Below are 17,712 nucleotides of genomic sequence, written 5' to 3' on the forward strand. Positions count from 1 at the left end.
ATTTCACCTACATAAATTTAATGCAGGATGATTTGGTGTTCTTTCAAATGGTTTGTATTTAAGAGATGGCCAAGGAAACAGATTGCTGCCAAAAAGTGTTGTAACTTTCAAGCATTTCAGTGAAAAAATTGTTTTTTATGAAAACTGTAAAACAAATGTCAGTGATTCCTTAAACATTAAGGAAGTAATAGAGCAGATTTAGAAAATAGCAACTGCAGTTTCAAACACATATTACTTCATCCCCACATAACTTATCCAACATTTAAAATATATATCTTAACTCAAAATGAGTGTTTCTCATTTCTTCAGGGAGGTTCTGACTTGCTTTCTTGTATTGCCACTCTTGTCTTGATGCTTGTCAGTGTGAGACTTCTCAGACATTTAAGAACCCATTTTGTTGGGGTTAGAGTCCTTTATTACATGCCATCAAATCTGCTGGACAAGCACTTGAACTTTCTTATGTCTTCTCAACTTTTGAATTAAAACTCACTGTAAGCGAATGTTGTGTGGTCTCCCAAACCTGTATTTTACACAAGCCCATTTTTACTGCCACTGCTTCAGATGTATATCTCATGTTTCTTAAACTGCTTCTCACACCTCGGCAATGCAGATTTTCTTTAGAATGGTTATTAGTTTCAGGTAGAAAATGTACAAACATAAAGTCTTATATCTTAAAGTCTTCCAAGTAACATCTTTCATATCATAATCATTACAGAAAGAAAGTATATGGGTATTTAGTTTTTTTCAGTGTGGCTCTACTGTTTCATGCGTATTTCCGAAGGCAGCTCTTTAAAAGGTGCCAGGCTCAAAGGCACCGGCAGAGAGGGGTCTTCCATCTTTTGCATGAGAGTTCAGTTGTAAATAGAGCTTGCTTCACTTCCAAAGGGTTTTGTGATTCAAGACTTTAATGAATTTTCAGGTCTAGAAAGGCCAGATAAAGAAAAGCAATAGAAGATACATGAATATGCACACAGCCAACAGATTCTGTACATTATGCTTTATTTTGCTTTTCTGTCTTCGCATGGATCAATTCAGGAATTAATTCCTGTTGCTCCTGGTTGAGAACATAGCTAGTAGAACTCAAATTTTGGCTGGTAGCCCAGTTCCTCTCATATAAGTGCATCAGACATCTCCTGTTCCATTACCAAATCCATAGCATAACATGTATTTGTTACACAGAAAGTGCTGTTAGTTAATGCTTAACCTAGCTGTGATATTATTTCTTGAATACTTTACCTTTTCCATTACAGCCAGGAGCAGAAGGGAGAAACTCTTTTATCTGTATGCAGTTATCTGGTTTTACTTCTAAAGCATGAGATAAATTTTAAAATTAAGATGTTTCAGCTCAGTTAAACTGCCTATCCTGAGGTACATTTCTTACACTTTAAAGTAGAAATGTTATGAGATTCTATAGAGGAAGGATTGCTTCTTTCTGCTTTCACTTCTGGAGACAGGAAAGTGTGGTTGATGCCCTTTTTCTGTAGCAGGCCAAGTCAAGCCACAGTGGCCTGGCCTCCCTGAGAACTCCAGCACTTGCAAAGCCAGAGATGCACAGCTGCAACTGCAGCAGGAATATTGATTGTGCATCAAGGAAGGGCAGAAGTCTTTTTCCTCCTCCAGCAAGAGTTTGAGACACATGAAATATGTATGTGAAATACTGTGTCATCCCTCCAGCAAACAGCATCACTTTCCATTTACTGCACAGGTCTCCTCATAACTCCAATGTGCAGCAACAAACAAGATTCATCAACATGTTTTTGTGCAATTGCAGAGTGCAGAGTCCAGTTAGCATTGTGAGAGGAAAAGGTGACAGGACACACTGTGACTCCTGAAGCATCCTGGCTTGAAAGCGATGACAGGCATCGCTGACCATGATGAGCCAATTGTGAAACATGTGTCTGCAGTCCCGCAGCGCAGGACTTGATGGCAGTGTGGGGTGCATTCACTGTCTGGGGCACAGATGACTCCAGCTTGCCGGCATTTTCCTAACTGCCGAACCTCATTACGCTTGGCTGTTGGAAGCTGCTCGGGAGAGCAGAGCTGGGGATCAAAGAAAGGACACAATCCTTTCTGGGTGCAGATGTCTCAGTTCTGTAAGCCGAGCTCTAACATGTTGGTACAAATGGGTTTGACAGTCAGAAGAGGCAGGATGCAGCGGGTTGAAATAGCCTGGCCATTGCTTTCTGTGTTTTTGTGGGAAGCAGTGACTAATTACATCAGCCGGCAAAAGTGTAAATCCCCTTCCTCATTTGTAGAACATTACTAATGGATTGGGCATTGCACAGGCCACTGAGAGACAGAACCCCTGTGTAAGGTGCTGACAGTATAAGGAACTGATCAGATTACTGGCTAAGTGTCCTCAGCTCCCATATTAAATCAGGTTTACTGGTTATTCTGAGAATATCACTATCCATAGCGACCAGCAAAGACACTAAGGTAAAAAAGCGGGAGAGACAGTAGAAACAATGGATTCACAATACAGCAAGAAGCTTTTCCCCCCTGTATTTTAGTTTAAAATTACACTGTTTACTTGGCAGAGTAGGTCTCATGACTTCCAATTCAAGTGTAAAGGTCAGCAGAGAACAATGTTTTGGGAGATGTCATTAGTTATAAATAAATCAGTTCATAACATCTGATAAACAGCCTCCTGCAGAGGGATCCATGTAAATACATTCCATTCCTTCTACGCATTCTCTCACCCTTTGTTTGCCTCTTTTACATCAGCTGAAAGCAGCTGCCAGTTGTTCTGCCCTCTCTAACAGGGCATGTGGCAATATGATTGTGGCAAACTTTGCGAGTTGTGATAATGCTGAAAGCAGTGGAGCTTGCAGGGAAGAAAACTGTATTTAGTATTGTCTTGCTATCACCAGTTTTTTCATATGCACGTGCAGAAATGAATCCTTGATAGCTGGAAGCAGCAGTAGGGAAGCCCGCAGCTGTTTGAAACTCATTCCCCCATCTGGTGTCAGCTTCACAGTCTGGTGCCTCAGGAGACCTAGGGCTGATGTGGGAACTGGGGGGAGAGTGAAGCAGATATAGTAGGTAATTAAAACAAAGCCAGAAAATTCTCTTCTAGTCAGTTGATTTTTCCCACTAAAATACATCTCTTATGCAGCAAATCTGCATGATGGTAAAGCAGATGGTGCTGTGGCATGTGTATTTCACAAAGTGGGAAGGAAGGAGAGACAGTTCTGACAGCTGAAGGTACTAACCCATACAGCTATTTTAGTAAAAACCATGCCATTTGGATCTCACTAGACATATTGCCCATAAGAAGATGGAGAACAAACAAAAGGAAATGAGTTTGTCACTGCAGACACACAAGAAGAATAGATATCACTTAAAACATCCTTGAGTAGGAGTTGCATATGGAATTACCACTTTTCTTACTGCATCCTGGTCTTATGAAATCAAAATTTCGTAAGTACAATTCAGTGGAGCATAGACATCTAAGTATCTCAAAGCAACTTGCCCTATTACCTGACACAGAATGTTTTTAAAGACTTTTTTGTGAGTGTCCCTAACAGTTAACTTCTGATTTTACTTTTTTTTAAAATTACTTTTGTATTTCTTTACGTGTTTTCTCTTGGAGGAAGATTACGGCCGTATCCAGTAAACATAAGCAATCCTACTTCAGTATTCTGTGCCGCTTCTTTGGAAAAAGTCTGAGCCTCTTCCTTTTCCTGCCACTCATAGAAAATATATCCCATTTCAGCCCTAGAGGTATGAATGTTTCATCTTTATGTAACAATAGACACATTTCAAGCAAATTTCACGCACTGGGCATAAATACAAACACTATAATTTTAAAAATGGGAAAAATCTTAATAAATTCTGTATAACCCATTAAAAAAAAACCAAACCTCTACCATCCTTGTTTGAATATTTCTCTCACACCATCACCAAAAATTGGGAAAATCAGTGAGCCTTTTGAACTGAGTAAAAGGAGCCTGTCCCCGAGGCTGCGTATGAAAATGAATCAGTGTGTGAGAATCAATCACATATACCCAAAGACAAAAGGAAGGCAGGCAAAGTGTCATTCAGGGACCATAAAGCAGTCAGAAAACCAATTTACTTAGCTTGCTCAAGGAGATCTTTAGTAGCCCAGAGCTCAGTTATCTTGATCACGCCTTTTGTAAGGCTTTACTTTTCGAGTATATTAGGAGTATGGTTAGGGGAAGGTGTCAGGGTTTGAAATTCACCCTGAGTGTAACTAACCTCCTGAAGAGTCATGGAACAGAGTGCAACTTGTGGTCAGTTTTAAATTGTGCAGTCAACTGACTGCAGTTGTCCACAGTTAATTTTAGTTTTAGAGTAAGTCACAAAAAAGGCACCTCTGAGCTCAGTTCCTCTCTCTTCTCAGTTTTGGTACAAGACTAGAATAGCTGACCTAAGGATCTAGTCAGGAATACAGCCCATAATGTTTTGCATAAAAATGTACTTGAGAGAAGTAAAACCACAAGAAATTAAATTGTATAAATCAAATTTGTAGTCTCTTGCTTAATGCAAATTAAATAGTTTACAACAAAGACAAGAAACCTCTGCTGAACAGAGTAGAAATTAATGTAGAAGAAAATTAAGATTGCTTTGCTGTTACTTTTTATCAATTTGTGTTCAAATCTGAGAAAGATTAATAAGAATGCTGCCAGTTTATAGCTAATGCAAAGTTATTCTAAATTGCTTAGCTTCTATTTATATTTTACTTGCATATTTTGTAGTTCTTCATGAAAGTGGTTTGTAATATATTAATTCACCAGCAAATACTTTACAAACATTTCCAAATATATCTTCACTCAGTCGCGATGTGAAGTTATTTCAATAAAAGAAAACTTTATGTAGCAGCTTTGGCAGTGAGGGTCATCTTCGGCTTCATATGATGGGCTTTTTTGGCGATATTTCAGTCATGCTTCAATTCTCAGTGAGTTCATATCTAGAAACTGACAGGAAAAATGTGTTTTGAATCATCATGATACAGAGGGGAAATTGGGGTAACCTCAGAATGAATCAGTGAGAATTTCCAAGAGTATGTCATGATCTTAAGAGCTGGATTTAGTGTCAGAATTTCAGGACTGTGCTCTCACCAAGGTACAAGGCAAAAACTCCCACTGACTTCAGTGGGAGAAGAGAGCTTCAGTTTCTCATTTGCATGTTATTGTCACTAGCAGTGCTATAGTTTCTTTGTGAACCTTTTATTTGGATCACCTTGTAACTGTATAGCTACTGAGACCAGAACCATATCGTATTCCTGTCAGCTTCTTTCCATCCCACTTCCTTATGCCAGTTGCAGATTGTCTTTATGTCAGCACTGTGAGGCTACTGTTAGAAAAATGCTTTACTTTTCACCTATGATAGCCAAGTTTTTCTTGCAATACCAGAATTGTATTACTTCAAGGTTCTGTAAGTTGATAGACCCCCTAATTTCCTTCTGAAATAATCCTTTGTCCTGGGTTCAGCAGCAGCAGTCAGTTTTTCTCCTTCTTAGTAGCTGGTGCAGTGCTGTGGTTTTGACTTTCGGCCTGGGAATAATACTGATAAAGCCGATGTTTTCAGTTGCTGGTCAGAATGTTTACCCTGACCAAGGACTTTGTGAGTCTCATGCTCTGCAAGGGAGGAGGGGAAGCCGGGAGGAAGCAGGGACAGGAGACCTGAGCCAAACTAGCCAAAGAGGTATTCCATACCACAGCACATCATGCCCAGGATGTAGAACTGAGAGTTCTCGGAAGGGCTAGAACGCAGCAGGGTGGGATCGAGGTATCGGTCGGTGAGGTGTTGTATTCTCTTCCCTTGTTATTTCCCTTACCATTATTATTACTGGTGATAGCAGTAGTGATTTGTGTTATACCTTAGTTATTAAACTATTCTTATCTCAGCCCGTGGGAGTTGCATTCTTTCGATTCTCCTCCCCATCCCTCCAGGAGCGGAGGGAAGAAAGGTGGGTGGGGGGAAGTGGACTGCGTGGTTCTAATTTACGGCCTGGGCTTAAACCACAACATCCCTGTTTGGATTTTTCTTGATTGTGTGTATCACAGGAGAGTTTGGCTCTGATATTAAAAGTAAACAAGAACATGTAAACACTAAGAAACAACAACCCTTAGTTTACTTGGGAACTTCCAGGGTTTTGTTTTCTTGAAATTATGTTAGCTTCAGGAATAACTGACACCAAATCCTATACATATAATCAGAAATCATATACTATAACATTTGCAAGCCAGGTCTGGGCTTTCCATTCTCATGTTATCTGCCTGTATGCAGGCACCTGCCTACATATAACCTTCCCAATGTATCCAGGATGTGCTTCAGGTGCACAGCGATACACTGCTTCACTTTATGGTTTGGTGTACTCTATTCCATAGCAGAATCTTATGTTAAAATAGAGGATGTTGCTAAAACATTACTCTCAATTTTCTAGAAATCTCCCTGTATCCTGTGACTCTCATTCTCATTGACACTAAGGTCACTTTGAGTTGCCAGGAAATAGACAAAAATCAAACTTTACACATGAAAATACACTATAATGAGGAATGGGAATTGTGAATCAAGGGAAACAGAAAAGAACAACTTGTATGGAAAACTGCTATTTTCATTCTCCATCTGCAAATCTTCCTCTTCAACAGAGATGCAAGATGAGCAAAATTTCAAGAAGATTTCTCATGGGTTTACCTGGGAGAAGGCAGAATTTACCTGCAATGCTTGGCATTTTCTGCAACATAAAATTCTGGAAACACTCTTAGAAAGTGTTGTTTATATCAACTGAGATCAAAAGAAAAAATAAAATTCATTGGCAGAAAAGCTGAACTTTATTTACCTGTTTATTTACCAAAACTATTGTAGAAAACAGTTCATGATATTGCTATACTGTTATTCCCCTGCAGAGCTGTGTGTCGTCCTGAATGACGACAGACAGAATCCTAAATTCTAAAATTTATTTATTCAAAACATCTGAAAAGCACAAAATATTTTGCTACATTGCAATTTTACTCCTGATATGCAAAAAGCCAGTTTTATAGTTAGCATTGGTACTATTTTTTTCTATTATGATTTTATATATCAACAGAAAGAAAAGGAGGTGCCTCTGTAAGCTTCTGGGGTTATTCTAAGTTTCAATGTTCTGACCTGCAGTGCAAGGGCTAGCCTGCAGTAACACACATTAGTACGCACTTCTGATTTATGCTGATAGCACTGACTGAATCTGAAAATCCTCAGAAGGTTTTTCAAATAGGCAGAAGAATATAATAAATAATAACAGAAGCATATTCAAAATTTTAGCATCCCAAAGAATACTACCGAATAGAATTTTTACAGATTTTTGTAGTATTTTTACAAGGAAATTTCCATCAAACTAAATGTTTTGTGTTAGTGAAATTGTGCAGTAAAGTTGATGACCTATTCAGTATTGCATCTTCACTGTTCTTCCCCAGGGTAAAATAATAATAAATTCAGTTTGCAACTACAGTAAATGAAATGGTTATTTTTAAGTTATCCTTGTGAGTATCTTTACAAAGTGAGGCTTCTTACAATCAAAAGCATTGTTTTTTATTCTAAGGAATAAATTGTAATGCTAACAGTGACAGTACTGTGCAGACTAGCAAAAAGTGAGTGCTTTCTCCAATATCTTCTTCTGTATTTTATTCTGTGTACCATAAAAATTGCCTATGAATGAAAGTTACATGTTGCTTTTCTTCTCTTGGACCCAAAATAATTTCTCATTTAATTCCATATCAGGCAACACAGACGAAATTCTTGTGTGTTACAGCACTAAATAGACAATGAATACGTTTGTAAAATCAGATTATTTGCTTCTGTACTCAAGGCATGAAACCAAATTATGCCTTGATCGCTTCACGCTACGTGTAAGCAGTAGGAGGAGCTGTTGAGCAAGAAATGTTATCCTCAAGTTCAAGTCATTACACAGTGTAAAATTCATAAGTTTATTTGTGAAGCTGACTCAGTGATTAGTTTTCACTCCTTTCACAAAAGGACAAAAGTCGAAGTTCCACCCCCAACGAAGCCGAAATGAAATCTTTTGATAACAACTGATATCCCAACTATTGATGACTTTTTATTAGTGATTTGCAGTGTTTCAAAGAACATGTTTGGGTCTCAAAGTTCTATATCTTACTGGGGAGATTTGCTGGAGTAAACGGTGCAGGACTCCAGCACAGAGTGCAGAATGAAACTTGTAGGTGGGTTTGTTGGCCCACCTCTTGATCAGCTTACTGCGCTCTCTCAATGTTGCTTTGAAGTTTTGCACTTAACAGTAAATTGGTGTAGAACATGTACTTAATACCTGCATTTTTCACTTTTAATTAGTGAACAATTCCATTTCAAGGTGGGAATAATTATACGGATCACCCTGAGGTGGTCCCACCTTGACGACAGTTGCTGCCCCATTGCATCTGTTCATTAGAACAAGATTTTGCCTGTACCCTATTGTTTCATCTGCTTTCAGCTCAGAAAGGAAAGCTTTGGACACTCTGCAGCTGCAGAGCCCTTCAGATCCTCTTTTCACAGCTGGGATGCTTTTAGAACCAACTCCAATCTCTTGCAGTATAAAATATGCATAACGCAATGGAAAATAGGCAACAATTATCACTCTGCTAATGGACTCCTCTAAGGTAGTGTGGAGCATCTTCTGTTTCTGTGGGCATTTAGTACAGAGAGGATCCTGCACTCCTTTGGACAAAACTGTTGGGCAGTGTAGGAGTACTAGACCTCAGTAACTGAAATAACAATGAGGAGACGCATGCTGGTGGCTGGAAGAGTGATTTGTGCACGTGAAACTGCTTTATTTCACTTTGCAATTCCATAGTCTGAATTCAACCTGCCATCAGTAAAACACAACTTCCATACAGGTCGCTGTTCTCTCACAGTATATACACATTTATATGCCATTAAAATTATAGTTAAATAAACAATGAATTCATTGATGGTAGTGAGTGGTGTTCTCCACATTTTTACATTTATTTTATCTGCCATTAAACACAAACTTAAATAGAATTAAAAGAAGCCATAATACAGCTATTAAAATCAAACACAATCATTACAGAGCCAACTTTGCTTAGCGGCCACATACAGCTTTCAGCCAGTACGATGAACAACTCAAAGGGATTGATGCTGGCAGCGCAAAGACAGGGAGAAGAAATTAGCAAAGGGCACAGACACAAAGACAAACTGACTTCTTTGAGGGATCTGTGTTGTAATGCAAGTATCCAGGCACGCAAAGACACAGTTTAGACAGAACAGGCTTTGTTTAAGCCAAAAAGTTTTGCTAGAAAAGCTCTATTCACAAAATGGGGACTTAGTATGACCGACACACTTCAGGTTAGCTGTAGCTACAAAGTCTGTAGTAACAAAAATATTATTTCATTGGTGCAACTTACTTTAAACTTTTTGTCACATTTAGTCTTGTTTCTTGGGAGTACTCATTCAGTTAGCTATTCCAGCAGCATCATAAGCCACAGATGCTGCAACAACTGTGTTGTTGCCAGACCACTGAACTCATGGGCACATGTTTTGGCCTTTCAGGTAAAGAGCCTGAAGCTCAACTCGAGCAGACAGTCATAGGTGGGAACATAATAAAGGTAAGAGTTTCTTCAGGCCTAAAATGTACAACTTTGGACAGTCCTTTGAAATACTGACAAAGTGTGACGTACCTCCAAGATTTAAAGCAGTATCAATTATAGACAACAACTGTAAGTAACGTTCCAGTTTCTCAGAGTTGGATGTAAGAATCAGACACAAAAAAGCTGAAATCATTAGCTTTGTGTTAACCAGGGCTGGGGTTATGTAATGTACTTAAAATTATCTTTAAAAAAACTAGCAAAACAATAGTTCATGCACTTTTATGTGTAAATTCAGTGTTAACGAAGTCCTAAAGGGACTGCTGAAAGACTGGAAGGTGTAGACGTAAATGCTCAGTCTTGGCTATAAAGGAGCTGCTGAAAGACTGGAAGGTGTAGACCTAAATGCTCAGCCTTAGCTATAAAGGCAGTTTACCATATTTTCCACTCACAATTTCAGACTGGTTTTGTGGCTTGCTAATTCAACACCACTCGTATGTGTTTGAATATTATATCAGCTGTCATACTCTCTGAGGCTGGTTGACTAATTTTGTCAGGTTTTGGACACCTGGCCTGCCAGTCAGCTGAAAATCACTTCAGCTCATTCACAGCTCAGGCACTATGCCGAATTGTTGTTTATATTCCAGCCAGCTTGTGCTCATACCCTCACAGCTTGTAATTTTCATTCCTTATCAGTCAGCAGAAAAACGATGGTTTACAGAAATGGCTTGGAGAAATAAAACAATCCTTTTGAACGTTGGGGGATTTTCATTCGAATGCTGTCCAGGCAAATTCTGCCATCAGTTTAATAACTGAGAAATTCCTGCTTTGGTTCCCGTACACTTGCATGCCCGTGGATGTACCTGGAGACTACCTGAACAGTCTTGTAAGCTTACCCTCCAGCAAAATCTCAGCCCTGTTTCGTGTCTCGGCAGTCTCAGGTTACGAGCAGAAGCAGGCTGGCCGGTAGGGTCACCACGCCTTTGGAGATAGGGCCAGCTACACTCCAGAATCTGCTGCCCTGGGCTCCTCCAGAGAGGAGCCCGATCTCTCTGTAGCCAAGGGGCTGCGCAGCTCTCCCGCCCCCCTCCCTCCGTGCGCGAACAGACCTAGGCCCAGCCCCGCCGCTAAACTACGGGCCCCAGAACCCTTCGCGCCGGGTCACGCAGCAACCCCGCTTCCCGCGACGGCCGCCGGGGATTGTAGTCGGGCGGCGGGGACGGGCGAGGCGGTGGCAGCAGCGGCAGCCGCGCTCCGCCCCGGGGGAGGGACGGCGCAAGGCGTGAGGGACACGGGAGACAGGTACCCGTGGGTGGCCCTGCAGGCACTTTCTCGCTGCGGCCGGCCGGGCTTCGAGAGTGGCGAGGCGCGGCGGCCTCCCTCCCTCGGGGCCCTGAGGCGGAGGAGCGGCCTAGGGGTGCCCGAGGCGAGCTCGCGTTCTGAGAGGAGACGCGGCCGCGGGGGGTGCCGCACCGGTGAAGCCTGCCGAGCCGGCCCCCGCTCCTCGCCCTGCTCCTGGTGGTGCGGCCCCTTCGCGGGAGGCACGGGGCGCCGCGGGGCCGGGACGCGCAGGTGGCCGCCGCCCGGCAGCGGTGGTGCGCGGAGCCGGCCCTCAGAGGCTGCCGCCGCGAGGAGGGAGCGGCGGGCGCGGGACTTCAGCGGAGGAGCATGCACTGACTCGCTGCCTCGGCTCAGAGCCACCCCGGCCGCCGGGTGCGCGTTGCATGGTGTTTGGATACACGGTCTCGATAATAAATGATAGAGGATACAATGACTTTGCTGTCTCTGCTGGGTCGGATCATGCGTTACTTCTTGCTTAGACCGGAGACCTTGTTCTTGCTGTGTATCAGCCTGGCCCTGTGGAGTTATTTCTTCCACACGGATGAGGTGAAAACCATTGTTAAGTCCAGCAGGGATGCGGTGAAGATGGTGAAGGGCAAGGTGGCCGAGATCATGCAGAATGACAGGCTCGGGGGGCTAGACGTGCTGGACGCAGAGTTCTCCAAGACCTGGGAGTTCAAGAGCCACAACGTGGCTGTCTACTCCATCCAAGGCCGGAGGGATCACATGGAGGACAGGTTCGAAGTAATCACTGACCTGGTGAACAAGACTCACCCCTCCATCTTCGGGATATTTGATGGGCATGGAGGAGAGGCAAGTGCTCAGCTGGAAAAAAGGCACAAAAAGCAAAAAGGGGGTTGGGGGGTGGATGGTTACAGGGCAAGGGATGAATCTGTTCTCACCTGCCAGGTTTGTGTGGTTACCTTGAGGCATTGTGGGGGGGGGGCTTTCCTTGCTTCTTGGGAGTGGGGAGGAGGGCACGAGTCTCTAAATAGGGGTTGAGGATACTCTGTTCCCTTTATCTCTCATTACCCTTCTACAGTCAGTGCAGTATAAATGTGTTTATACTCTGGCTACCCTTTACAGTAGTAAAGGTTTAATTGAAGTAGAAGCCGTTGGAGGTGGCTCTTACGTGTGTGGAATAACGATGATGAGCACAAACTCCCTGGAGTCATCTTTTGTTACAGCGAAGTGTGGTGTGATCTGATTTTGGCAAGGGGCTGGTCTTCCCCTCCTGTCAGGAGCTGGGCTCATCAGCAGCAATTAGAGAGCAGTCCTCTTAAAGCCAGTGTGCGTAAGACGTGTCTTCACAGGAATTCACCCTCAAGTGAGGACTGGCAAGTCACTGAGAATGAGTATCATGTTTGGGAGCTGCATGTAGATTTTAAGTCATTACAGCTGTGCTGTCATACTTGTTCCCTCCCTAGTGGGAAGCCAGGAAAACTGTCATTTTGAAACTTTCTGGTGTTTAACCTCTTAACTTTTTTAGGAAGGGCAATTTCTTTCAGGTTGTGCTGTGTAATTAGTGTTACAGCTTGATGGGATGCTTCGTTTATTACAGATTACAAATGCTGAAGCAATAGCTTCCTCTTTATTTAAGATTGTGGTGCTGCCATGTAGCTTTTTGTGTAGCACAAAGCACATGTTTCGTAACTGTGGGAAAGGACAAAGAATTTGTCCTTGTGTGACAAATTAGCTGAAGCAACCATCGTGCTGGGTATGAGAGAACCTTCTGAGTTTTGCTGGGGTGATGGAAGCTGGAGAGAAATGGTGAAGTTTTCACAAAGTGCTCCTGCTGAGGAGGGGTAAGGCAGCGAGAAAGCTTGGGTGTTCCTCCAGCTGCTTTCATAGATCAAGGAGTCAAAGTCCTTCCTTGAAAAGCCTTGGCAGTGACCAGGCACTAGTGGAGCACAGGGGTGTGGAGCTGCTGCCCCTCTGAACTTCTAAGTGCTGCCTAAAAAATCCAGGCCTGAGGCGCATAATCAAAAAGCTTCTCCTCTGCTGCCCACGCGGTAGTAAAAGGAGTCAGTCATGTCCTACTGCTGTCTTGCAGCGTACAGCATTTTGCCCCCTTTAAAATAATGCTGACACTTTGGACAGTGAAAATTGTAAACTTCACAACAATTTCTGGTAGTGATTGAACCCTGTTTTCCTTTTTACATCTGATTTCAGTTGGGGCACAGTTGTGCCAACTTGTACTGGCTATTTGTGCCAGCTCACTATCCTTGGCCTTCGAGGAATGCAGGTAGAAATGTCTGTGTATTGCAAACTGTTTTCACATCTTTTACTGAAAGATTATTACCTCTGGCCAGTGTGTTTGGTACTCTCTTGTTTTCTGAGGAGTTGGACAGGAGGTGCTTGTGCTCTGTCTGCTGCCTTCTTCCCCTTTGTTTAAACTGACAGTTTTCCTTGTCTGAGCTGATTAACCAAAACAAATTTGCAGGAATATCTGTGTCATGTTTTTAAACAGTATTCTGAGATTGTTACAGATGTAAGTATGATACACACTTAGACTCTGGCATTGTGAAAGAGTGATCTTATTTCTTTCATTAATTTGGTATCATACATGTATCTTGCCTTGCACTTGATTGCAAACCCATTATAATGCAGAGAATAGCTAAAACAAGAATGTGCCCTATATACGTATTGTTTGCTTGTTTGTTTGTTTTGCTGTGGATCATGGAATTACACAGATAGGATATATTAATGGTATTACTGGATCTATGGAAAGCTCATTTGTCTCTTGTATTCTCATTCCTTAGAACCTGCTCTAATTGTTTCAGTGGCAAAGTATGAGGCTTTTCTTTAAGAGGCCTGTTATTTTGAAAGGCTTAGCAGATCTCTTTCCAAAAACCTTACTAAAGTTAATATTAAAAAAACCCATATGTATCCAGTACCTCTTATTTATCTTTCTAATGCAATTCTCAGGTGTTCTTAATAGCCTTTACTCCTACAGAAATAAGTGCCTAATCATTGAGGACATAACTAGTTTCCAGCTTTAGATTTTATGTAAAACTGAGCAGAAAAGCATGGACTATGTGCTGTGCATACAGAGAAAAAAAAAATAAAAATGGGGTTTAATCTAGACAGGTTTTGTAGTTTTGAGTAGAAAAGAGGGGAGAGAGAATAAACACGAAAAATTAACGCTCTTATTTAATCCATAGTAGATAATACTAAATTTCAGGTCTCTATGTGAATTGGTTTTCTGGATGCTTGGGGTTTTTTGGTTGGTTTTTTTTAAAGATAAATGACTCTGTAGAGCACTTTGCCTACATATGTAACAAAGCCCTTGTGAAGATTAAATTTTCCACATGGGGTCCCATAAAATTTCTTTATGTGTATTTAAACAACAAAGAACTGCTAATCTCTGGAGTTACATGTGGGCAAGAATTGTTTTTCCAAACAGACAATACCACAAATGAGATGCTAGATTAATTCTTTCCAGCTAAATACAAGGGAGTGTGTCTCCATTAATTACTTCCTGCCATATCACATTGAAGTGGAAAAATAGAGAAGCATTATTCAAGAAATATGACTTACTAATTTATGAAGATTACTGAATTTTGCTTAAATATTGCCAACATTTTACACGAATTCTACTTTTCTGTTGTGTCATTTTCCCTTCTATTTTGCAATTTTAGCTTGAATAGGCTGGCAGCTATTTGCTTTAATTTTCTGGCTGGCTTAATGAGAAAGCAATAAGCAAAAATAAGTATTAATCCTCTGTGTCACAGCTAAGTATCTGGTTTGCTGCTGCAATTCCTTGTGAAAGACAATAATATTTCAGAGAGAAAAGTTGGTACATGATGGTTTGTGTGGCCTTCCTTTTATACAAAGTTTGTTGCTTGAAGACTGAATAATAATAATAATAATAATAATAATGCAGAACAGGTAGAGGGCAAAGTCGTAGAGTTGGAAAGAATTAAGAAAAGTTTCTGTCCGTTGTCTCTCTGAATGAGTTTGGCCGAAGGAGTCTTCAAGGTAATCTCACTTAGGATCAAAAAAGACGAGAAGAAAGTATTAGACTGTACTCCCATCACCTTCTTTATAAGGCTGAAAGATAAGCCTGAGTGCCTCTTTTTCCTTTCTTGGTTTGTTTTTTTTTTTCCCCTTTTTTTTTTTCTTCTTCCCTTTTTCCTTCATTTAGAAATTTTGAGGCTGTCTAGACTTCAAGATGGGGAAGTGGCAAACTATGTAAATGATAAAATAACAAAAAGAACTTGAAAGCTGAGCAAAGAAAAGGGTGGTTGCTTAATTAGAATGATTTGACTATTTTAACTAACATTTACTGAAGGGTTCTTTTTTCAAATATTTAAAGTTTAAACACTCGGTTTAATGAGATCTCATTATTAGACAAGAACAAAACTACCATCTGCAGTTTTATGGTTATGGTTATGTTGCATATCATTGGTTTTTTCCTACCCCTGTGAGGTAAAGACTTTAAAAATGGTTAGAGCAGTAGTACCTTAAATGCTGCCTGCGCTTGTTTGCAGTCGTAAACTGATGTGGATAATGATGGGGGGAAATTAAAGCTCAGTAACTGTCTCATAAAATATGTCTTGCTCTTTTTATTTCTCTTAGCCTCCTTAAATAGGAACATGGCAAGGCTTGTCCATTATTATCTGCAGGTATGGTTAAGAGCATTTTGCATGATATAATCAGTTTTTAGAGTTGCTGATATAGTGTTGCAGTATGTGAATTACACCTTTTTATTTTTCTTCATAGTGTAAGGAAAGATTGGGGAGCTTAAATGTAAGGAAAGGAGGGAATTTGCTGTATAGATGACTAATATTCGTAACCACATACAGAACTGCGTAATACTTTGTGTGTCACAGGACCTTGAAATCAGTATCAGAAACTGTTGGCAGAAGTCTCTGGTTACTGATTAACTTACAAAGACAAAAATAAAAGGGAAAGGTCGGAAGATAATGGCGAGAGTCTTTGTCTGAGGCTATGGAAACCTGAATGCTGAGGTAGGGCTTGAAGAAGAGGGCAGGGTGCCAGCTGTGTTTAAATGAGCCTGCTGTGCATTTAAAATACAGGTACTTGAAAGCGTGATTAATTCTTCCCTGATTCACTGAGGTGAACTTGCTGTCATCTTCCAGCCCCATCGCAACAAACAAGTTGCTGGGAGGTTAGGTTGAGAAGAGAACTTCTGAAATACTGAAAAACGCTCTTGTGCATATTCTCCTCCTTCATGAATATGGGATGGCAAAAAAATAAATTTACCAGAGTGTGAGAATTTGGGCAGGGCAGCTGTAAATCACACTGTCAGAGTAGGACATAGTGACTGTACACTTGTGCTCATACCAGTTAATGTGATTTTTAACCCTTCACAACCCTGAGCTCCCATGCATGTTGGGTGTGCTATGATGATGAACACCTTTTCAGTCACTGATAAGGGGAAATTTATTGCATTTAATTGGGGATGTTAACTGATGGTTGGAAGATAATGTTTGCCTTCTACCAAATGCGTACTAATGAGCTAATACTTTTATTTTGGTGATCTTTGATTTTTTTGTTAGTGACTGATCCTAATAGCAGAAGGTGTTCATGCTGTGATAAAAGAAGAGAAAGCTAACAGTTTTGTTGGGATTTTTTTCTAAATTCCTTTGGATCTGCTAATTCTAATTCAAAACCTGTTCTTCTGACGCTGAGCTACTTAGGCAAACTTAGTGATGAAAATGTATCTCTCATACTTTTGTGCAAAGGCCATTAAGGATTAATAGCTTGAGATTTCATAAAATGTAAGAATAAATCAGACAATAGCTTTGAGTTTTTATGGACGTTATAGTCTAGTTGCAAGGTGAAATCTTTGAGGCTTTGCAGTTTTTAAAAAGAAACTGCTAGGATGGTTTTCCTTTTATAGTATTTTCCTTCAGTTTCTAATCTAGAATCCTCTATAAAGTGCCTAAATGTTTGAATAAATATTTACATAGGTGAGGTCATGTTGATATGCAAGTCTCAAATCTGCTTATAAATTCCACAAGTGGCCTAAAATATAAACTAAAATGATATATAGGGACATTTCTGTCATTTTGTTTAGTTTATCCGAGTTTTGATTCCTGGGCATCATGTTACAGGGTTATGATCTTCATCCTACAAAACCGTATTTATTTGATATTTAGGTCTACATCACATGCTCATTTGCTGTACAGAACTGTGACTTAAAATTGATTAAAATGGTTTAAAAAACATGTAATTGGGAGTAGGAACTCTTATCGCTGCCATTAACAGCTGTATCATTTGGTGTAGGATTGAGTCTTTTTCAATTTTTATGAAAATCAAAAAGTCAATTAATTTTAAATGCAGTCTGCCAGCTTAGCTTGGATCAGTGCTTCCATGTTCGGGCATGCAGGCAGCCAACAGATTGCCACTGGTTTAATTACATCAGTTTTGATTCTTAGATGCTTTCAGATTATGAAAGTCATTTAAGCTTCCATTAAAAACTTGAGTAACTCAGAGTACAGAGGAAGTGTTTGTGTGCATACTCTTGCTGCGTGGTCAATGCTCAGCAACTTATCCGTCGCTGTAGATGGAGAGGATATTCCACAGCTACCAAATGGGAATGTTCAGACTGCAGTTGTTAAGAGTGCCTGACACTTTTTCACTTGATACCTTATGGTAGCACTGCTGTGGCCATGTCGTTAGATACATAAGCAATCACTTATGTAGCTAAGAGAGATCGGATGGATCAAGGCTTAGAAATGAGCAGCATCTGAAACTCCCTAAAAATGTGCTGATTTATGTTACTGATGCTGCTTATTACATAAAATAAGCAGTGGTGGAGACTTGTTAGCTAGTCCTGCTT

The 17,712-nt window shown here is 40.7% G+C and overlaps 1 protein-coding gene across 2 annotated transcripts in view; it reads left to right on the top strand.

Moving 5' to 3' along the window:
• Positions 1-11,315: 11,315 nt before the first annotated feature.
• PPM1L (protein phosphatase, Mg2+/Mn2+ dependent 1L) overlaps positions 11,316-17,712 on the top strand; it is a gene marked incomplete at both ends in the record, with an annotated part of 107,633 nt that continues 101,236 nt past the window's right edge. Inside the window, one exon of one of the 2 annotated variants that reach the window (XM_080623195.1) lies at positions 11,316-11,718. In XM_080623195.1, the coding sequence (XP_080479321.1) occupies positions 11,316-11,718 (403 nt within the window). The remainder of the gene's footprint in view (positions 11,719-17,712) is intronic. The other variant, XM_080623194.1, reaches the window with a different exon arrangement.

This window comes from Psittacula echo (genome assembly GCF_963264785.1).
Source record: "Psittacula echo genome assembly, chromosome: 7".
NCBI classification, from domain to species: Eukaryota; Metazoa; Chordata; class Aves; order Psittaciformes; family Psittacidae; genus Psittacula; species Psittacula echo.